This window comes from Cercospora kikuchii, assembly GCF_019650295.1.
Source record: "Cercospora kikuchii DNA, contig_00005, whole genome shotgun sequence".
Classification (NCBI taxonomy): Eukaryota; Fungi; Ascomycota; class Dothideomycetes; order Mycosphaerellales; family Mycosphaerellaceae; genus Cercospora; species Cercospora kikuchii.
Genome location: NW_025408586.1, coordinates 266,479 through 287,987, shown reverse-complemented (window position 1 = coordinate 287,987; position 21,509 = coordinate 266,479). Strand labels below are relative to the sequence as shown.

General features: G+C 52.1%; 11 protein-coding genes across 11 annotated transcripts; 2 read left to right on the top strand and 9 right to left on the bottom strand.

Moving 5' to 3' along the window:
• Positions 1-3,709: 3,709 nt before the first annotated feature.
• On the top strand, positions 3,710-4,958 carry CKM354_000790600 (uncharacterized protein; the record flags this gene model as incomplete). Its single annotated transcript, XM_044803267.1, has 2 exons — positions 3,710-4,188; positions 4,253-4,958. 2 exons carry the CDS (start codon positions 3,710-3,712, stop codon positions 4,956-4,958), a joined length of 1,185 nt encoding a protein of 394 aa, XP_044659202.1.
• Positions 4,959-5,738: 780 nt separating this feature from the next.
• CKM354_000790500 (uncharacterized protein) lies at positions 5,739-7,301 on the bottom strand (the record flags this gene model as incomplete). Its single annotated transcript, XM_044803266.1, has 1 exon — positions 5,739-7,301. The coding sequence occupies one exon, from the start codon at positions 7,299-7,301 to the stop codon at positions 5,739-5,741; it is 1,563 nt and encodes a 520-aa protein (XP_044659201.1).
• Positions 7,302-8,011: 710 nt separating this feature from the next.
• On the bottom strand, positions 8,012-8,428 carry CKM354_000790400 (uncharacterized protein; the record flags this gene model as incomplete). Its single annotated transcript, XM_044803265.1, has 1 exon — positions 8,012-8,428. One exon carries the CDS (start codon positions 8,426-8,428, stop codon positions 8,012-8,014), a length of 417 nt encoding a protein of 138 aa, XP_044659200.1.
• Positions 8,429-9,337: 909 nt separating this feature from the next.
• Positions 9,338-9,948, bottom strand: CKM354_000790300 (uncharacterized protein; the record flags this gene model as incomplete). The annotated part of the gene is made up of 4 exons (XM_044803264.1): positions 9,338-9,535; positions 9,592-9,656; positions 9,712-9,815; positions 9,884-9,948. The coding sequence occupies 4 exons, from the start codon at positions 9,946-9,948 to the stop codon at positions 9,338-9,340; spliced, it is 432 nt and encodes a 143-aa protein (XP_044659199.1).
• A 1,039-nt stretch (positions 9,949-10,987) lies between these two features.
• CKM354_000790200 (uncharacterized protein) lies at positions 10,988-12,301 on the top strand (the record flags this gene model as incomplete). The annotated part of the gene is made up of 1 exon (XM_044803263.1): positions 10,988-12,301. One exon carries the CDS (start codon positions 10,988-10,990, stop codon positions 12,299-12,301), a length of 1,314 nt encoding a protein of 437 aa, XP_044659198.1.
• Positions 12,302-12,578: 277 nt separating this feature from the next.
• CKM354_000790100 (uncharacterized protein) lies at positions 12,579-14,002 on the bottom strand (the record flags this gene model as incomplete). Its single annotated transcript, XM_044803262.1, has 4 exons — positions 12,579-13,390; positions 13,452-13,601; positions 13,652-13,807; positions 13,861-14,002. The coding sequence occupies 4 exons, from the start codon at positions 14,000-14,002 to the stop codon at positions 12,579-12,581; spliced, it is 1,260 nt and encodes a 419-aa protein (XP_044659197.1).
• Positions 14,003-14,929: 927 nt separating this feature from the next.
• CKM354_000790000 (uncharacterized protein) lies at positions 14,930-15,476 on the bottom strand (the record flags this gene model as incomplete). Its single annotated transcript, XM_044803261.1, has 2 exons — positions 14,930-15,279; positions 15,332-15,476. The coding sequence occupies 2 exons, from the start codon at positions 15,474-15,476 to the stop codon at positions 14,930-14,932; spliced, it is 495 nt and encodes a 164-aa protein (XP_044659196.1).
• Positions 15,477-16,249: 773 nt separating this feature from the next.
• CKM354_000789900 (uncharacterized protein) lies at positions 16,250-17,059 on the bottom strand (the record flags this gene model as incomplete). The annotated part of the gene is made up of 3 exons (XM_044803260.1): positions 16,250-16,551; positions 16,609-16,733; positions 17,040-17,059. The coding sequence occupies 3 exons, from the start codon at positions 17,057-17,059 to the stop codon at positions 16,250-16,252; spliced, it is 447 nt and encodes a 148-aa protein (XP_044659195.1).
• A 100-nt stretch (positions 17,060-17,159) lies between these two features.
• CKM354_000789800 (uncharacterized protein) lies at positions 17,160-18,092 on the bottom strand (the record flags this gene model as incomplete). The annotated part of the gene is made up of 3 exons (XM_044803259.1): positions 17,160-17,767; positions 17,806-17,895; positions 17,948-18,092. The coding sequence occupies 3 exons, from the start codon at positions 18,090-18,092 to the stop codon at positions 17,160-17,162; spliced, it is 843 nt and encodes a 280-aa protein (XP_044659194.1).
• A 233-nt stretch (positions 18,093-18,325) lies between these two features.
• On the bottom strand, positions 18,326-19,572 carry CKM354_000789700 (uncharacterized protein; the record flags this gene model as incomplete). Its single annotated transcript, XM_044803258.1, has 2 exons — positions 18,326-18,949; positions 19,006-19,572. The coding sequence occupies 2 exons, from the start codon at positions 19,570-19,572 to the stop codon at positions 18,326-18,328; spliced, it is 1,191 nt and encodes a 396-aa protein (XP_044659193.1).
• Positions 19,573-20,505: 933 nt separating this feature from the next.
• Positions 20,506-21,506, bottom strand: CKM354_000789600 (uncharacterized protein; the record flags this gene model as incomplete). The annotated part of the gene is made up of 2 exons (XM_044803257.1): positions 20,506-21,400; positions 21,454-21,506. 2 exons carry the CDS (start codon positions 21,504-21,506, stop codon positions 20,506-20,508), a joined length of 948 nt encoding a protein of 315 aa, XP_044659192.1.
• Between the last annotated feature and the right edge of the window lie 3 nt (positions 21,507-21,509).

Genomic DNA, 21,509 nt, shown 5'->3' with positions numbered 1-21,509 from the left:
CAAGGTGGAGGACAAACTGCGCTTGCAGGATTAGTGAATTTGCGCACGTCGAGGATTATTCAATGCCTTCTATTCAATATTAGCTATCGCAGATATCGCTCTACGTTCTCTTTAGCAAAGACTTCCTCTATGCAAGAGTACCTGTCTCTGACAAAAGTGCGAACCTGCGCTGATGTTAGATGTGGAATAGTATATCTGGCTGGATTTCCAACTCCAGTTCGGCTGACACATCGAAGACGCCGGAGTGGAGATGCGGTAGAGCGACAGAAGTACTCCACAGCAAGTCGTCCGTGTGCCTGGTACCAGCTGACGGGCATCAGTTTAGGCGAATTACAGGTTGGTGCTTAGCGGCGCTGCGAGCAGCTCGAAACAGAGCGATTTTAGTGATCCAGTGTCTGGGGTGAGGCGCAATGGTCTCGAAGCCCGTGCTTTGCTACTCGTTGACCTTCCCGTCATTTTGTTCACCATTAACAGCCGTGAAACATTGATCTGCTGTTCCTGATTGAAGTGAAATTGCCGGCTGACCATTACCGCCCTGCAGCTGGCAAGCAAGCATGGGCGTCGCAGCTGGCCCAAGCTCTTTCACATCATTCTCGGCAGTGGGACAAGAAGTCGCTGATTTGGAACCGCCGCGGCTTCTCCCACCTCCATCGACATTCTTCTTCAAGTCAGTCTCGGCCCACTCTCTGCAATGCTAAGCTGCTAGCGATCTGGCCGTACTATTTAGGCAATTTGCGTTGTATCGATGCCGACCTCTGTCGGCTTTTCTCCTTCGCGTTGCCAGAAACCAAGTCGTGTCGTTTCCCGGACCGTAACACAACAGTCTGGTGGCATAGATTTGTCCAATGCCTTTACGTCATATGCCGCAGAGGGTTAGAATTGCGCCGCCGAACGTTGCGCTTCCAAAGTGAATCGTCGTTGTCCCATGAAAAGATGCACCACCCCGATCTCCCGACTGAAGGTTGATTGAGTCGATAGAACAGGGCTTACGAGTGTCTAAACAGTTTTGCTCGGTCTACCCTTATCCGCTACCGCGACCAACGAAGGTGACACCTGTGAGACAGTTTGATTGACCCCTGATGCCCCAACCTGTGGCCGCTAGTAGTGTTTTCCTCCACATCCGTGACTCGAAGTGCCCGGACGCAGCTTCTCGAATAGATGAAAGGCCTACGAGTACATGATCCCAGCACAGTCCAGTAAGATGTGTCGGCGGGATTGTCCTGGGCTTCGAAGGTCATATGTCGATTCAAATGGTCGCAGTCGTCGAATCGTCGGGCGAATTTTCGGACTGGCTGATGTCGTTCTGGTAACCTACGGCGGTGAACATCGTGTATCGCCTCGATTGTTCGCGGTTGTTGGGTTGTGGCGTCAAACGCCGCCCTCACGAAGGCTGTCGGGGGCGCATCGAGTGTTCGATGTCCGCAGGTCGTTGATGGTCATTGAAGAGATGGCACCTGGCTCGTGCGAGCATGCTGAAGAAGACGTTCCCGAGTGTCGTGTCGCCAGTCCTCTCATCCCACACACGGACGTGGTGCATGTATGAGGTCGCATTCCCCGAGCGTGCTCTACCAGCAGACTGGATGCGGTCGTAATCCAGCACCGAAAACCGGCTTCGAGCTCCCCATTGGCAGCGGAAAAGGTCTCCAGTGCCACGGTATCCTCTGATTCCATGCGTGACTTCACTTGCGCGAGGTCAAACACGTATAAGGTCGCGGTCCAGACAGGGCTGACGAGCAACCACTTGCATCCGGAGCGCGGTCATCTCCGACCTTCGTGCGTGCAAAACTTCAGCTCGCTTGGAATGCAACTATCGCGACGCATTGCTCACATGATGGTGCTCTGCGCCAGTCGCCAACACCTCTCACGATAGCACAAAGCTTGTGCGGAAGGTCGGGTTGGGTCCTTGGAGAGACGTCGCCGGTTCATCCTTCGCGAGGTGTCGCAAGATCTTGGTGATTCATCGCGAAAGGCGAACCGGCGGCATCGCTCGTAATTCTCAGTCCTTCCAGTCGCTTCTCAAGGTGTTGGGTACCCTTGCAATCTCCCCGAAGTAGCTATCGCGCGATCGAGCCAAGTAAAGATGATGACTTCTTTTGCGCTATACAGCTTAACATATCGGGTCTTCAGAACTCAATACCGCAGCTATTCAAGCCACAGTCGAGAGTGCCAGAGAGCGGATGATGCGCATGGCCAGCGAATCTCCCCTATGCATTGTAATCTGTTTGCATGCCCGAGACACCCAAGCAGAGCACATCCCAATCGAGATACCATATCCAATCTATCGGTCGGCATCCATGACACATCACAGAGCTGCTAGAATGGGTATCATCACTCTTCCGGGGGTTTAAAGCGAAGGCTACGGGACGGAGACGATTAAAGAGGCTATGAGGTGGGCATTCCGGACGGCTGATTTGCATCGGATTTGAGTCTTGGCCACGGAGTTCAATCAAGGTGCTTGTCTGTTATACGAGGATCTTGCATTTGTTCGCCAGGGCAGAGATGGCAAATGCGGGTGGGAAGTTGTCGCTATTGGGAAATGATGCGCTTCGCGCTGCTCGAACACGAATGGAGGGCATCTTGGGGAACATAGCTTCCGCCAGTATCGCGAGCGCTTATTGTTCACTGCTGTTCGCCTCTGGCGCGATATCGGAGGCATACCAAATGGCGCCGTGTGTGTTTGATTGTTAAAACATGGCCCAGCCAACCTCTTTAGCGTAGTCATCCCAGCTATTGAATAAACCTGTTGAGCCCATGACCGACGCAGGCATATTCTCAGTCCTGCATATGGCTCAGCAGAGCCATCCAATGGCCATTCATATACTCTTTGAAACAATGTTATCAGCCACCAGCATAACAAGAGCCACGAGCACTACCCACCCAAGCACAGAGGAAAGCGAGCCTTGCTCTCGAGATCCTGGCGTCGAAACAGCCTTGCACACAGACTGGGAGATGATGGACCCGCCGACTGAGTTGCACGCGTCTATCAATAGCTAGAGCGCTTGCCGACATAGCTCCGCAACGCTGCTTAGGGCCTGATTAAGTGCGCTGCTATTGTTCGCTGAAGTCTTCGTATCCGGCTTCACTCGGTCTATATAGCCGCCAAGTTATGCAGGAGATACATGTGCAGCACGAACGGAGGACTCTTGGCTGTGACTCTGTAGATCATGGACAAGCTCGAGCGTTGGTAATTTTGTTTTGGTAGAAGCTACTCCGGTGTTACAATTCCAACTGCCAAATATGGAATAGCGATCGACAATGCTAGAGTGACTCTCCGCATTTGTACGAAGGTGCCAAGGGAACATCCTAAGAGCTTCGCTCTTCAGACTTCGCCTTGCATAGCGCTAATGCATCTTGACTACCCGGATTGCTACGGCACATGTTTTCCTGCAACGTCCACCAAGGTCACGTCACAGCATTTGACTCGAATGGTGAACAGCTAGAGAGATCTGCCGCTGAATTGGGTGACATTGATCAACAAGTTTCTAGAAAATATGCTGGGCATTGCTATACCACCTCGTATCATGAGAGACTAGACAAGCAGCAAGTTGTGCCTGGAAATACCGCAAGGAGGGCAAGAACGATGGTAACGCCGGATCGTTGAACGTGTATAAAAGCTATAGCGTTGTCCTCGAATCCACACTCTCTCAGTCACTCAGTCGTCCACACATACATTCACTCATCGTGCTTCCCCCAGTCCCAAGCAAGCGAAATGTACAGACTCTTCCAGCTTCTCGGCCTTCTCCCAGTCGCCTTTGCTGCACCACACCTCTCTTCACTGGCTCGACGTCAAGCCAACCAGCTCATCCCGGAAAAATGGCTCGTGAAGACCAAGAGCGGCTCCGACTTCTCCAGCGTCCTAGCGCAGGTCGCCGATGTGCTTGGTCTTGACGAGTTCAAGCCAGAGAAGGAGTTCCACATTGGCAATCTGAACGGGTTCACCCTTGAAGGCTCCAAGCAGCTCGCAGATTCAATCTTGGCCTTGGACTCCATTGAAGGCCTGCAGCAAGATCAGCGTGTCGAAATTGATGCCATCGTGTCACAGGAGAATGCACCATATGGACTTGGAAGGATCTCTAGCCGCACGCCAGGCAGCTCGACGTATAGGTTCGATGATTCGGCTGGATCAGACACATTCGTTTATGTGATTGATACGGGCATCAATGCCGAACACATCGACTTCGGTGGTCGGTAAGTCACCATCTATGCTTGCCTCTCCCAGCACTCGCGATTTTCGGGAGCTGACGACTATCAGCGTCTCTTTTGGCTTCAGCGCTATCGCAAATGAGCCCAACACTGACCTTAACGGCCATGGTACCCATTGTGCCGGCACTGCCGCTGGTACCCAGTACGGTGTTGCAAAAAATGCATCCATCGTCGACGTCAAAGTGATCGATCAAACCGGAGGCGGGCCACTCTCCAACATTGTCCTTGGTCTGGACTGGATTCTCAACGACGTTACGTCCAAAAGTCGTTTCGGCAAATCAGTAGTCAGCATGTCTCTAGGTGCGGTGACTATCTTTGGCGGTACCAACTTACTCGAAGAAGCTGCCGCTGCGCTTGTCAACGCCGGAGTTTTCGTGTCAGTGGCAGCGGGCAACTTCAACATTCCTGTAGAGTTCATGGCACCTGCTAATGTCCCGGTGGTGTGCTCCGTTGGAGCTACGGACGCGAAAGACGCCCGAGCTGGCTTCTCTAACTATGGAGCAGGGATTGATATCCATGCTCCAGGTGTCGATGTCCTGTCCGCTTGGAAGGGGGGCATCGATGCTACTAACACCATTAGTGGGACGAGCATGGCAGCGCCTCATGTCGCTGGACTCGGAGCGTACTTGCTTGCTTTGGAAGGAGAGCGAAGCGGTGCTGAGCTGTGTAACCGCATTATCGACCTCTCCACGAAAGATGTGATTACGGATGTGTCAGGAAGCCCAAACAGGCTTGCGTTCAACGGCGTAGCATAAGCTCTTCGGGCAAGGACGAGGGTTAACTCAGGATGAGAGCAAGGGGAGATCGCATTGAAAAGCCCTTTCTAGCCTTGTACGTAGACTTGCAAATATACGAGATAACTGAGAACGAGAGCTCGACGTAGCTTAGAAGAGGATGCACTAAGTTCACGTAGTGAGGCTGAGTATCTTCGATAACTAGCACCATCTACTAGCTATGAGCACCTCTTACGATGGCACGAAGCTTGTGCGGAGGGCCGCGTCGGGTACTTGAATAGGCGTCGCTGGCCCGTTCTTCGCGGCATGACGGCAGGCTTGGTTGGCTTTTCGTGGAGGTCGGAAGAAGTGAAGTCTCTCATGATACTCAGTCCTTCTAGTCGCTTGCGACGTTGGCGCCGCTGCGATGTTCGCCGAGGGTGAATGGTGAAAGGAAGAAGAGTTGAATTTGGAACGCGCGAAGTTCAAAGTAAAGTAGAGGTGAGTCTTGGCATTTTTGACTGACCAAAGTGAGCGTGAAAGTAACGCGAACAAAGACATGGTATGATGACCGTTGGCTGCTGTTAAGCAACAAATACCAAGCCTTACAGCAAACACGTGTGCAAGCCCGCAGGGTGGCTCTCAGGAGCATGAACCAGTGATGCTCCAGTGCTTCATAACGAAAGGGTTCTGCTGCCGATCATACTCATGCTCAGGACCTGCTATCGCCAGAGCATTCCCGTGTCAAAGACCACGAAATGGGCAGCCTGCCGTATTTGAAGATAGCGAGATACTTGCATTTTCACAAATTGTCCCAGCAGCCTACAGAACATACCTAAAGTGCAAATTCTCCTTATCCGTCAAATCCCTGAAACCCAACCTCTCCTTCTCCTTCTCATCATCCAGTCCCAATTGATCCCTTCTTCGATTCTCCTTCCATAGCACCCAATATAAGGTGAGAGCCGCCAGAATTGTGACTCCATAGCATCCGATCAACCCCGCCCACAACTCAGGATAATGCTGCGCCTTCGTCTGACTTCGAATCATCTGTGGTCCAACAATATTTCCGATACAGTATGCCACAAAGACAGCACTCGCCATGAAACTCTTCTTTGTCTCTCCTGCGACGTTGCCGGCGCCGAGTGTTACAGTCAAGCTGACCACGGGCCCGAAGAAGCCGATGAGTGAGTATCCCACCACAGGCGCAACGGGTCGAACGCCCCAGGAGGATTGCCAGATGGTGATAAAGCCAGCGATGACAGGGAGGGTGCAGAGTAAGAGAAGAATGATTCGAATGTTTTTGAAGCGCGAGGCAAGGTAGCCGGCCAAAGGGATACCAACGGCGCAGATTGCACCCAGAGGAAACTGAAAGAGGATTGATTCGAGAGGTGTGTAGCCAAACGTGGAGACGATGAGAGGACCGAAACCAGAAACGGCGCCATTGACAGTGTATGCTGAGGCCATGATGAGGGAAACAAGCCAGACTTTGGGATCAAGGAGAGATTCCTTGATCTGGGATTTCTTGATGCCATGAGTGAGATGGCGGGTGCCGGTCTGCCCCTTTCGCAGACGTTCGACGGCGACAATTCGTTCAGCCGGGGTCAGGTACCAGGCTGTATGCGGAGAATCTGGGAGGAAGAAGCACCAGATGCCGAAGAGAAAAGTGAGCCCTCCCGCGAGGACATAGATGTATTGCCATGGCGTGAGAGCTCCCCCTTGAATTTGAGCAAAGCCGTAGTTGAGTGCACTACCGATGACAGTGAACCAGCCTGTGCCAGAGAACCACCAAGACTGGCGCAAAGCTTGTTCGCGTTGCGTGTAGTAGCCAGAGACGATGATCATGAAGGATGTCGGCACGATAGACTCAGTAAAGCCAAGGAAGAAGCGAATGACGATGAGGCCTTGCCAAGATGTGACACCTGCTGTAGCGGCGCAGACCACAGCCCACACCATGACCATTGGTCCAAGTGTCCAGCGTAGGTTGAGTCTTTGGAGAAGGTAGGTCATCGGGTAGGAGCCGACGAGTTGGCCAAAGTAGAAGACCGACGTGGCCCATGATAGTCGCGAGGTATCGACTGTAGGTGGTATCGTGCTTCTGTCGGTGACAGCAAGGCTGAGGTCGGTTGTCATACCGAACAGTGCTGCACTGCCGAGAATTGCTTTATCGTAGTAAACGAGTCCATAGCCGATGACCATAGCAGGCATCAGGAAGAGATCGATCTTGCGAAGAACTTTGTGTTCTAGGGATGCATCATACTCACGTGCCTCATCGCCGAGAGACACTTCGCTTGAGGTTTCGGGTAGTGCATGAACATCGTTGCGATCCGAGGCTTTTGGTTGTGATGTATTTGCCACACCGTCCTGGACTATGGTGGCCGTGCCCATGGTGGCAGCTATTGATTGAAGACGTTCGCCTAGGAACAGGATTTGATGCTAGTCATGTCGTGTTGATGGAATCGTACGTGATTTGGGTGAAGATGAGGTTGAGAGAAATTGTTTCTGAGCTTCATTAGCGTGTTGAGAGTTGGCCATTCTAGGCGATGCTTGAGGTATCGCGTCGCGGATTTGCCCCGCACCAGTCATGTGGATGTAGTCTGGACGTGTAGACTGCAGGTTACATGTCGAATGTCGCGCGACACAGCGTCTTTCACTGCAGGCATGATCCAAATGCCGCAGAATAAGCATGATGTTCATGATGCACCGCTCATCGACGAGCAAGAACGCCCAGAACACAGCTGACGGCTGAAAAGGTAGGCTCCAGCCTCCATGGCTCCGTTGCGCTTGATATATCGACCAGGCCCGTAGGATATTATGATAGGCCATCCTCATGCTGCCGTTGCCTCCTCGATGGGCTGCTGCTCTCCCCAAGATTCCACCTGGATTGGCGTGGTTCCGACATAAGTCTTTTGAAAGCAGGACTCACAGAGTGCTAGCATAGCATGTTGAATGTCGCGGATTCTTGCTATTTTCTGTAGCCAGGGATTTCGGCACAGCTTTGGCATTTGCCTCCAACAGTATGCTGCCGATGCTGCTCCATCATATCTGCCATGGCGTGGTGTATGTTTTGTTCTTCCTTCTTTTGCAAATCCACAGCTTCACATAACAACCCTCCTGATTCGAATTGGCCCATCCAGATCCGCAATTGTCGCACTCTCAGGCAAGACCTGTCCCTTTCTCAAAATCTCACAGTCTCCGAATTCCCTCATCTCAAAAGCCAACTCGTACACAGCAGGCAGCACTTCCTCCCACTTCTCGTATCCCAGCTCCGCCAACTGCTCATCATTCAACTGCAGAGCCACCTCACTCGGTTTGAATACAGCCGGCGGCTCCGTCTGATCGAGCATCTGCACGAACGCATTCTTCACAGCTTCGTTACTCGCGGCGTCGGTCGGATTGGCCGGACCACCTTTCGGCTTCAGTCCCCAGAACCATTCGTACCAGGTCTGCTGCGGCAGGCGAGAAGAGGATTTGAGTTGTTGGAGGTACTGATCGCGATCGATTCGGGCTTCCATGGCGACGGCGGTGATGCTGTATTGCGAGAACGTCAGTGGTGGAGTGGAGGTAGACGGAGAGAGAAGAATGTGGAAGCCACGGTGGAGAAGTGGGACTTACACGGTGACTTTGGCGAGATCCCGCGCTCGGCTGGGCTGACTGTACAGATCGCTTCGACACCTCACTCGTCCTGCTTTCTTTGCCTTCGTCTCCTTCACATCACTTCGGCTTCGCACTTCAATCGGGCTTAATGTTCGTCGACGCATACTGAACACAAGGCTCCATTTGGAGACTGGAAAGGCAAACAGAAAAGAGTCCGTGGCCCTTACATCTTGTACTAACCCCACGAGATCACGTTGGCCTTACGCTTTCAAGGCTCCCTGGGACATCCGCAGTTCTGTTCCTTGTCCCGGCCACTGACGTCTCATTATACCCGGCTCGTGCATAGAACCGATCTGGCCGTCCCCGCCAAAGGGTCTCTCGGAATTGCTATTGTCCACCGCGATGACTCGGCGGTGCTGGAATACACTGCTCACATGGACATCTTCTGAAGCACTGGTTTCTTGGCAGATGTCAAGCAGAATAAAATGTCCCCGCGGCAGAGCGCGCTTACAGTCTCTGCCTGATCCGCCGCAAGGATGACTGCCAAGCTTCGAAGTAAGCTTCAGCATCATGGTTCGCATGAGTCGTTCGGCGATCGACGTTGCAGAGGAGAAACATCTACATACGCACTGCAGAGTAAAACTCAGTAAATCAGCTGCAGACACATCCGAGGACCGTTCTGTCAGTGCTCCCTTGGCCACGTTGGCCCGCTTCGAAACTTTCCTCACCCAGTTCCTCGTGTACAAGTACACAAGGACGATGACGAACAATATGGTGACTATTGCACAAGGAGGGACCTGAGAAAACTGCAACAAACTTCACTATCGCTAGTCGATACTTCTCCAGACAGCAAGCTCCTCCGTTCCATTATGCCCGAGGCTTTGCGTACTCAGAATCCTCGTACCATGCGGGAAACCAATCCTACCATCGGAGACCACGACATCGTACTTTGTGTGCTCCTTGCTTCCGATCAGACCTGGGTAATCGGATGCTACAATGGGACCATAGAAGAGCTGGCCTGCGATCTAGATAAAATGAGTACTAAGCAAGGCAAGCTCTGTATACGGGAGCTGGAACGTACTTTGTTCGACGGAACGTCTGTATCGATGTAAAGAGGTCCAGCAAAAGACAGGGTCGTGTTTGCAGCTGGATAGACGTCAGAAATCCTTTCGCAGCGAGCAGTGAGAAGAGGATTGCGCACCGTCTGTGATCACGACCGAGACATAGCCCGATTCGGTGTATATCAACTGGCCCGCGGGGTTTGCGCCGAACTCGGTATCCTTTCCTGGGACACCATTGTATAGACTGACGATGCGCAAGGTAAGCATATGATCCGGCTTGGGTAATTCGAAGGTTTGTTTTGTCTTACTTACGTCGTCGTGTTGATGAGGGCATATGTGCCAGCCAAAGCTTTCAAGATGGCATGAGAATTCACCATGGCGAGGAAACTGCTAGAGTACTGAAATCCAGTTTGGCAGTAGCAATTGTCCTAGCAAGAGTAGTGTTGCGAAGAGGTAAGCTTTATACTCGCCTGCCTCACATCCGGGGTTCCCGGTCTGACCACCTCGTATATGTTCCAATCCGTTCCAAGATGGTGTCACTGACAAATGGCCCCGCGCGACTTCACTATGTAGCTCTCGCAATTGTCCACATCAGACTCTCGGTATACCGACTTTCTGTTTGTATTTTGCGCTGGAGCATCGGACGCTGCGACAATAAGGCTCGGCTCGGCCGCTTCTGTGGAGATGTCTCAGTTCCACACTGCTAATTCGAAGACCCATCAAAAGAATGCAGCAGCTCACGCTTGCTCATTGCATCGGTTTCCGTTTCCCTCTACGTCTGGCATGCTTCGATGCTGATCAGACTCTGAACTCAGTATTGCTCACCTGCTGGGCCGTCGCGCAATGCATCATGCTCAAGTACAGACGCTGGGATGGTCTTCAAGCCACTTTCCGGGGTTCGTTAACAGCAACGACTGTCAGGCTGCAAGTACGGGTCGACGTATTCCGATCGGCTTTATCGAGAGACAGCAATTCGCGATAATGGGATCTGAATCAAGCGGTAACAAGCTTCTCGAGGAGAGCGCGGAGCTACGTCCCTGGAGAGCGCGGAACGCGAGGACTCATCGGCTTGCACCGAGGATCCGTTGGCCAGCCAGACCTATACTTCACAGCAATGTTCCTCACCGACTACAGGGCGAAGCAATGCTCAAGCTTTGACAAGCTGCAAGTTTTGCATTTACTCTACATGGCCACGCGGCTTTTGGGTCTTCGCTTGAGGACCAACGTTCCAACACAGCCATCGATGTTGCAGTTGAACTTGCTATAATACTAACGAAGACTCTCATCCTCATGCGATGAAAAATGAAGGGAAATGACTATGATGCGCAAGCGTGTGATGCTGCGAATACATCGCCCCCATCGATAGCAGCTCTGCTGGCTTCACAAAGTTTACAAGCAGCGTTTCTTCCCACGAAAATGAGCATGCCAAACATTCAGCCTCACTTTGCCTACAGTGGACAGACTTCAGGCACCATACAAGCTCGGACAGCCTTCCCAGCTGAGCCGCCGCCTCCTTACACCGAGTGTCCGAGTCAACACGCCTACCAACAAGAAAGAACTGCCTTCGAAAGTCTCATCCGCAGCGACGAGTATGAACTCGAACTTTTGCGATCTTGCTCCTCTCGGGGCACTTCATCAAAATTATCTCGCCCGGCACTGCAGTTCCCAATTGTCATCCCACAGACTACCAGATCCTTCCGAGGCCCGTATTACAGCCCCTTCGTCCGAGCCTACGCACCTGATCTAGCACAACATGGCATCTCCCACTCCGATTTCCTCTCTTTCATCGATGGCTTGAACGAATCTTGGGTCGCCCATTATGCTTTCGAAGCCGTCGATATGGTGGGCTTTGCCATTGGCTGCACTGGTCCAGTCGAAGCCATGATCCTTGGCACAGGCATAGAAGTCGCAGCGCAACTGAGCAGTGCGGCGACATCTTATTACCGGTCGAAGACTTTTTTAAAGAATTCCAACGCTGAATTGTTTCATCCATTGGGATTGCACGCGGAAGTCTGTAGTACGAAGGAGATGTTGGAGGCAATCGGGTTCCCTGAGGGTGAATTGAAATTGGCAGCGCTGAATTGGGAGGCTCAACTTGATGCGGCTGCTGTTTGCGAAAAAGACAAAGAGGCTACGGATGAGAAGAGCGTTTCGTTATTGTCTGATAAGAACTCTTGTACGCGAAGGATGGAAGCTTTACAAGGTTATGTCGCTCCTCTGGATTTCGATGTGCCCGCACTTGTGCTTCCTGAGACAATCCTGAGCAAGATGTCTGCCGCGCGAGCTCAGCGAATGACGAAGCGACAGCACAAGAAGGATATTCGAAAGCGAAGCAGCGCGGCAAAGAAACAGGAAGCGAAAATCAGAGAAGCTAAGGAAGCGATTGACAAGGCTGTGGAGGATTTGCGGACAATGGTGATGCACTTCGACGACATGAAATTGAGGAAAGAGCATGAACTTGCAGAGGCGGCTGGTGATGAGAGGAAGGAGAAGAAAGTTCAAAAAGATTTTGAAAAGACGGAGAAAGAGTTGAGGAAGAACATGGAGAGGCGACGGAAGAGGTTGGAAGAGGTTGTACTGAAACAGTTCAAGGAGGAGAAGAAGTTGCCGGAGGATAGGGAGGAGAAGCTTACGCAGAAGATTCGATGGGTCGTAATTACGAATTGGGATGAGGAGGGAAAGGAGAATGGAGAGGAAGATGATGGCATGTCGGATCGGGAACTTCTATGAGACTTCGTCACTTGGGTGGGCGACTTCAAACAACTCAAACCACATCATCCCTCTGGCCCAGGGCATCGTGCTTTTCAAATCAGGGCTGGGTCGCAAGAGCAAACATGATACGCAGAAGTGGTTTTTGGATTGCAATGCGTACGGTACCTTCCAGGACAGACGAGATTAGCCGCCGTTTGGCCTCCGCACATTGCCTCCCTAGCGTCTTCGTTGGTGATGCAAATAATTGATCTGAGATGCTCCTCGCCAGCACAAGATTCGCTATCCCACATGCCCGTCAAAGTTCGGTATCGTCGCTTCCACTTTCTTCCGTCAAGGTATGTCCACCATCCACGTTCTCAGGATCCTCCACCTCTTCTTTGACGAGAGACGTTGTTGGAGCATTTTTCTGCGCTATGATTGGCACCTCCAAGAAGAATTCTTCGTCGTAATAGAAGGTCGCGATCGTATCCTGCAGTTCGACCGGCAGTAGATGCCCCGCGATCCTTGGTATCAGGAAGTTGGCCACCCGCTTCAGATGAATAGCGTACAAATATCTCAGGGTCAACGAGAACCAGACTCTCCTCGCGACAGATTCAGCGTCATGTTCGTGCAATAGATGTTTCAATGCCTCCCGCCGGGCGTCTGGCCACTTGCGCCATCTGCGTGTATTTCCTTGCACTTCTTGCATAAGTTCTTTGACAGAGTCCCACGCAAATTCCTCCCAAGGGGGCTCGCGAAGGATCACGTCAACGTAGCTTTTCAGGTGGCAAGTTCCATCATCCTCAAGCATTGGATCATGACGGAATTCTTCACACACAATCCCCAGCGCAAAATGATCGAGTCTTTGGAGATATCCGTTGCATGTGGTGTCACCGTATCCCCACATCTCGGGCACTGCGCACTGGGTCGCCAGTTCAAAAGCAGTGTCTGCGCCCCCGGGCAACCGAGACATGAGAACGAGATTACGGAGGTATGCGTCGCGGTCGTCGGAATAGCGCTCTCCGTATCCTTCGTTCCCGTAATCATCGCCGTCCATTTGTTGATGAATGGTGTTCACGGCATTTGGCGTGTGCTTCAGCATGAACAGAGTGGTAGCATCTGGCAGCTCTTCACACCAAGTGTCAGCATTCGTGCGCCTGTGGACATTCGATGACTGCGTGCCACTTACTTAGTAAGAGGTTGCGTCGTGTGAGCAGAGTGAGAATGTTGTTGAGATGCTCTTGCTTCATGGCCACCTCAGTAAGCGACCTTCCTAAGCTTTCCTTCGGTGGTTGCGAATTCATTTTCTCAATGAACCACATGGTACCGAGGGGCACATCTATCGCGAATGTCAGATTGTACGATGCCAATATCCACCGTGTCTCGTACTGATGTGCACCATTATGTTTCGAGCCCTGAACAGATCAAGCACAACTTTGAGGTGCTTTCTCGTTTCGGCAGCGTCTTCTGCAGCGATCTTCGCCCTGTCTTTTGCGGGCTCCGAAGCCACGCTCAGAAGGAACGACAAGGTGGCCTCGGGCAGTCCTATACAGTTCATCAATAACAGGTGCGTGGACTCAAATACTTTGGCATCGTACCGTGAAGTAGTCGGCCAGTCTTGAGCACGTTGAGAATCTCCTGGAGATGTTTCTTCGCGACAGGTTGCTCGCGTACGGCTTCTGCTGCTTCGTAGTCTGCAGCTTCTGCCTTCTCGTCATCGATCTGAGGGTGATACTCCATGAGTCTCAGGTCCAGGGGAGTCGAATGTATACCAGGAAAGGATGGACTTGAAGTACAGTCGAAGCCGCGTGAAGAAATTGATATATCCTCAGACTCGGATAGGCAGCAACGACGCGCTGATATCGCGTATCCCTGTACTCGCGCAGAGTGGGTTGCACAAGTGGAGCTTGTGTAACAAAGCATTATTGAGCGACTGAAACCCCATTGAGCCAATCGCGGAGAAATGCTCTGACAGGAGACCAACTAGTTCATGGTTTATGCCACACCTTGAGAGCGTGCCTGCTCCATCTCCAGACTCTCGGATTACTCATTCCGTTTCAGGTTGTCTTCTACTACTCTGCCTTCATGGCGTCTACCGAACTACAGCCATCTCCTGCGACTCCCTTTTCCTCGTCCATGTCAAGCCATAGTGATCGATCAACCACAAGACTATGCCAATGGACCACTCATACCGCGTTCCTCCATCAGTCCTCTCGTCGGAGCATTCTCATTCGCGACAATCGGCGCCCGTTGAACAAAGTCTGCATCATAAATAAATCCAGAAATTGCATCTTGAAGCTCCACTGGCAAGACATCGCCTGCAATACGCGGCATGAGGAATTCAGTGATTCGTTTTCGATGGATCTCGCGCAGATGTCGCCGAGTCAGTGGGAACCAAATTCTTCGTACAACAGCTTGGTGATCGGTTTCATGCATTAGAAGGTGCTTCAACTCCTCCATTCGAGCGTCCAGAATTGGATTCGTTCTCCGGCATTTGCCTTGCACGACTTCCATCAAGTACTCAATGCTCCAGTCAGCCATGTCCCTTGGCCAGTCGTTGATCAGCCCGGTGTAAGATTTTCGTGTACCCCCAAGCGGCAAACGGTCTTTGTCCAATTCCAAGCTGCGGTTCCGCCGGACTTCCCTACCCACGACCTAGAGGGTGAATTAGTCGATATTTCGAAGATTGCCGTTGTCTCTGGAGGGCCAATAACCATCAAATTCCTTCATAGCGCACAGAATTGCTTTTTCGATTGCGAATGCTACACCACTTGGTTCGAGTCGAGACAGGATAGCGAGATGCTCGAAGTATTGCTGACGATCTTTGAACCAAAGCTCGCCATCTGAACGTGTGTCGCGGTACCTGTTGGGATTATCTATCTCGGTATCATTCTCTTCGACGTCTTGGAATGGCCATGCAAATTCGTATCGCAGGGCGTCTTCCATTCGGCGCTGGAACATTTTCGCTGGTTCTCTGGTGTCATTCAGGATGTATAGCACAGTAGCCATTGGCAGGACTGATTGCAGAGTCAGTAATGATGTTCTCCTCGAGTTGTGTTCCACACATACTGAGAAGCATTTCGCGAGCTTTGAGCACCTGGAGGACATTTTTGAGATGCCCCTTGGCAGTTGCCAGCTCTTTGGAGACAGCATCTGTCCTTCTGTCCGCTGCATCGAGTAGCTCTTTGAGCTGTTGGCAAGTCAGTTCTGCCATTGAACTGTCTTCGCGTTTGTGGTCATTTGTTATGCAAAGAAAAGCCAAATGTAGTCCCACATGGAATGTTGCTGGCACCAATTTTCTCCAGGCAACAACCACGCGCCATGCTCGTGTTTTTCTGCGTTCGCCTTGCTCGAGTAACACAAGTGGATACTGTGCGACACTAGAGCCTAGACCAAGACCAGCTCAGCACTTTGTTCGCCACCGGATGGTTTGAGACCAGTACTTGATCAGTTTCACCAGCCATTACTCAAGGCAACAATCACCGTTGTATCAAAGTAATATTATGTTGAAGTGGGCGAGGCTTCAAACCGACGAAACGAATGTTCAACTACTACTGATCCAGATGCAGCCCTCATTCCACTCAAATTTTTACACCTGCTGGAACGATATTTCTTCACAGTCGGTTTGGCGATACTCGACGCCCTGGCGATGACACCCGCATCATAATAATATTCAGCAACCGTATCCATGAGCTCCACCGGTAACTTGTGCCTGACAATCATCGGCACGAGGAAATCAGTGAGCCTTTTCATTCCAACACTGCGCAAAAGGTTCAAGGTCTGCGGGAACCAGATTTTCCGCAAGAACAACAGAGCAGCTCCTTCGCTAAGAAGTTGTCCCATGCCTGCGATCTCCCGCGGGTAGCCTAGCCTTCGCATATGTCGTTTCAAGCGGCGTTTGAACTTAGGCAAGAGTTCTGGTCTCACCTGCAGTAGGACTCCAATGTCGAGTTGAAGATTGTAGGTTTCGTTGGTACATCTCTGATTCTACATTGTGCAAAGCTCTGCCAGTAAAATGTGGTCCAGCTCGACTAGCCTTTTCACTGGGCTACTGTCATAGTGGGATCGAAGTTCTCGCGATGCCCATATTGTGGCTTGGGTGACTGCAGGACTGACTCCGTCGGGGGTAAATTGAGACAGAATAACGAGGTTGCCGAGACATTTGCGTCTATTGTTGGCCCAGATGGAATTACCGCGTTCTTGTTCGTAGCTGCGTACTTGTTTCGCGAAGACTTGGGCACGGTCGGGAATATCTTTCAGCATGAACTGCATCGGAGCTCGTGGGAGCACTAGAATGAGTGTCAGTATAATGGTTCATGCCCGAGAATTCGGATCTGCATGTGTACAGAGAAGCAAGTTGCTAGCTTGCAGTTTTTGGAAGATGGCTTGGATGTGCCCTTCTACTGTGCGCGCCTGCTCCACAGCACTCTCGGCCTTTCGCTCCGCTGTATTTGTTCTCTCGATCGCTTCCCTGAGTTACTCTGTGAGCTCTTCGTAAGTAGGCTTCGACATTGAATCGAATGTGACGGCTTAAGCAGTACAATTAGTGGTCGCGAGAGCAAGACAAATCAAGATGACCAAACGCGGAGGATAAACACTCAATAACGAAGACATCTTCAGGCAGCAATGGCGCGTCATGTTCGCGTATTCCTGAATCTGCCTAGCTCGAGTGACACAAATGTATGCTGTGTAACGCAAGGTCCAGACCTTTGGTGTTGTTGACCAGCGCCCTAAACCACGGCAGACACTGTTCATCAATGTGGCATTGAACACCTACTCGCGCCGTCCTCCAGGCATGATGCGCTTGGCGATGTATATCGTGTCAACGACAGTACCACCTCAACATTCTGCCCATCCCAAGACGTCTTTCCCATGACCAGTCTCGCCATTTCCGACATCATCTTCTGGAACTGGCCTTTGGCGCATTCTGCGCAGCAATAGACGGTGCCTGCGCAATGTAATCCCCATCATAGCAGAACGCACATATCATGTCCATGAGTTCCACCGGCAACGCGTCCTCGGCAACTAGTGGCACCAGGAACTCTGCGATCTTCTTCCGCTCCAACTCGTGTAAGAACTTCAAGGTCTGTTGGAACCAGACCTTCTTGAAGACAGCTTTGGCAACACGCTTCGTTCCAGCATCCTTCGCTGTTTCACGTCGCACCGTTGCGGCCGGCAGGGCTTTGACATTCTTCGAACGCTTGCGATAAACAATTTTCTCGACGGTAGGGAGCAGGTCGGTCTTTGACTCCACGAATACATCGATGTCGGGCCGCGGGTCGTATGATTCGTTGAGGTCGTCAACACGGTGACCATCGGCCTTAATGCACACAGCTGCAAGCGCGACGTAATCGTATTTTTTGAGTGGTCCGATGGAATCAGATCCGCAATAGCGTTCCTCAAGTTCTTGCTCTGCACATTCAATGACTTTCTCGATGGCAAGATCGGGGCCGTCATCCGGTAATTCGGCCAGCAGAGCGAAGTCTCCAAGGCATCCGTGATAGTCTTGAAAAAGATCAACTCGTCGATTTTGCCGGACTCACGCTGGCTGATGCCGTCCAGCTGCTCCGCGAAGACGGCTGCAGCATCGGTGACATCCTTCATCGTAAACAACAGAGTAGCCTTGGGAAGGGCTGTGGCCAAGATTAGGTGCACTGTTCCGTTATGGGGTCTTGTGTATCATACCTGGAAGGGCGTCGTGAATTCTCAGCACACGACGAGCGGCTTCGAGATGTCCGTGCACAGCAGCAACTTCCTCCGTGGCGGCATCGGCTTTTTCCTGCGCGGCCTTGAGTTGCTCTTCGAGCTGGTCGTAAGACGGTTTCGCCATCGTGCTGCTCAAGTGGGCGTGGTGGTGCGCTGTTGTCAGTGTCAAGTCAGGCAGTGAGTGGTCGAAGTCGAAGTCGTGGGAAATGCGAAGTTGCGATTGCCTCATCTACGTTCAGGCAACAACAGCCACGACGCGCTCGACGCACGAACCCTTATCCCACTAGCGCGACTTCCCCAAGTGAAGCCCGAGAGCGGCAAGCACCTGCCCCCTACTACGAGACCAGCTCACAAAATCTACAACCACGCTCTCCTCTCCAAAATCGACCTCCTCACCTTCGTCGCATTCTTCGTACTCCCACCACTCAACTTTCCAACACCAGCATTATCCGGCACAGCCTGCACATCCGCATCCGCCTTCGCGATAGTCAAGCCCGAGAACTTGCTCAGAACGCCCGAGTCGCTACCAGCCAATTCGCCAGACTCCGAGAAAGAGTTCACAGCGCAAGTTCTCTTCAGCCCGCTACTGCACTTGCTTGCCGCGCTCTTGTCATTCGCAGCGAACAGCTTTCCTGCAAAGTCCTGCTCGGCAGCCTTGACGTTGTCGAAGACACTTCCCTCGACCAAGACATAGCTGGAAGAACCTTCGAACGCGTGGCCGGAGTTATCGGACCAGTAGTTGTTGACGGCGTGGAGAAGAGTGTTCTTGTCGACCTTTGGCGAGCGACCGGAGGTGTGGTGAATGTGGTTGCCCTTGAGGGTGATTTGATCGTTCTCCCCGGTGAGGAAGAGTCCCCAGTAGTGTTCGCCGTTGCAGCTGGCGGAATATTTGGTCTGGCCATCGAAGTTGTTGTTGGTGATGGCGATGCCGGTGTTGGTTTCGTAGCCGGCAACCAGCATCATGCGTCCGATGTTGTTGATCTACACGACGAGTTAGATCGCTTTGTAGTGACTGGAAGAAATGAAGGAAAACTTACTGTGACGTGATCGATCCAGACGTTTGAGCAGCCGTTGAGAGTGATGGCATCTCCACCCCACACATACTTGGGGTTGAGCTCAGTGATTTGGATGTTTTGGATGATGACATTCTCGGCGCCGCCGGAGAGCGAAAGACCTTTGCCCTTGATCACACCGGAGGAGCCTGAGCCGATGATGCTTTTATTGCTTCCGACCTTAATGGCCGATGTACCAGCGACATCGTAAGTCACCTTGACCGCGCCTGCACCGCTCTGGTAGTCTCCGCACCAGTCATTGGCATTGATTGCAAGCTGGCAACCAGCGCCGGTTCCCCAAGGAGCACAACCCGTCTCAGTCTTGGTTCCCTCCGTTCCGGTAAAGTCAAAGGTCTTGGTAAGGACAATGGTGAGCGCATCCTTCGAGGTCAGATAGTCGACCAGCTCGTCAGTTGATGTAGGCGTGACGGTCTTGCCTGCAGCTCCACCAGTGGTACCTGCCGCGAAACCAGGTGCTTCGCCGACGACAGATTGCGCCAAGGATAGAGGGCTGGCGGCCAGCGCCAGAGCGAGAATGGGCAACGAAAGCATTTTTAATGAATGTAGAGAAGTCTAAGGAAGGTGTGGTTGCTTCGGAATCAAGTGGCTGCTGGTCGAACCAAGCATTCTTATGCATCTTGCGCTCGAAAGCCTTGCCCGGACAGACCCAGCCATGTTTTCCATTGTGCGGCCTACAGTAGCGAGTATATTGTTGCATCAGGCGCTCTCGCTGTCAAGACGAAACTCATGCTCCACTGTGTCTTCATCTCGCTTTGGCAGGTGGACCACTGCATGAGAGCGACTGGCCATATCGTGAAGAAGTGGAGCTCGGGAAACGGGAAGGAGCGAGGGAACTGCCTCATTCGGTAGTGCAATGAGGGTCGCAACAATGCAATCAGGGCTGCTCAGGACGTGATTCGCGCGTTTCGCAGTCGTTATCCGTAGAATTTGTATCCTTGAACGTGTGTGGCTTGGTCGAAGACCTCAAGCGAGAAGCCGAGTCCGAGTGTGGAAGTGCTTCCGAAGCCTTGGAAATGTGGAGCTCGTTTGTCCGAGACTTCGGTTGTTACATCGCAGACGAGCTCGTGGTCGAGAATCTGTAACCTGCACCACGTGAAAGGCCGATGATGGCATTGCACACGGGCAGCTCGTTTGGTTCGCGCGTTCTGTGCCGGCTCTTTGATCGCATGGTGCTAACATCTGGGTGAACTGCCGCAAACAAACGTATAGCGTATTCATGAAGTCGCGTCGTGTCATGGTTGCGCTCAAGACCTAGCTCATGAGACGCAGGAAACGTATGCGAATGACGGGCTCGTTATCCTCCATGTTGCGTTGTATGGTACTGAGCCACGGCACGACTGCCTGACCTGAGAGCCCGAAAGGTTCACTTTGCCTACCCAGAGAGGTACCCATGACAACAGATCTGGATACACGGATTGTGCAGGTGCCGGAATGGCGTGGTCGTTTAGCGATCTGCGACGCAGCTTATCCAGTCCTGAACGGCAGCCGACGGTGAAGCCGCATATTGATCTCCACGAAATTGGGCTCATTCTCCGGAGTGATTATACCATGTCTGATCAGAAATTCGACTACGACTGCGCCAGCATCAGGCTTGAAGTCGCCCCTTAGCAGAGCCTCCTGCGCCTCGTTGATGTCCATCAAGTAGAACGCGCTGACTTCGTCGTCGTGCGGCCTTGGGATCACGTCTGCTGGCAGTTCAATGTCATACACGTAGACGTAGTCAGGGCATACTAGACCTTTTTCTCCAGGAAAGAGACTTCCGGTCGTGCTCATGTGAGAGACAACGCCACGGCATTTGGCTAATTTTTGGATCAGGTCTGCTGGCAGCGAAGCTTCTTCGTCTGACTCCTCGATGATGGTCTGAAACGGTGATACACCTGATTTCACGCCACCTGCCACTGTCGAGTCTAGCATGTCTGGACAGATGTACAGGTGCTTGGCTCTTCTAGAGATCCAGAGCTTCATGCCACTGTCTGTGCTTGTGTAGGCAATCATGTGTGCGCCACGAGTGGTGATGCCAAATAGTGGCGTGGCGAAGCGTTCGATCTTGACCTGCCCGTCATACCTGGCGCCTGCGATCGCAAAGGGCTCACTGTGCTGACCATTGAACACGTGGAATAGTCTTTGGTCAATAGCTGGTGTGATGACTTCCTGGAAAGCAGTATTGACGGCTTCTGCTGTGTTCGCACCGTTTGAAGAGTCCAGGACGGTGACACGACGCGGATGCTCGTGCTGGACATGGAATCTAGCAGTCCATGGCATCTTTTGCACTACCTCTGATAAGAGGTACCCATGAGGCCGATCGTCATTGGGCAGATACAACCCGTAGTACTGATCAGCAGCCGGTCCATACGGGAAGCTGTGCTCCTGGTGAGTGATGCATATCAAATGACACTGCGAGAGACCACGAACTCATCTGTTGCATGTATGACGGGCAAAAAGGAGCGATCTCTAGATCCAGCCATCGC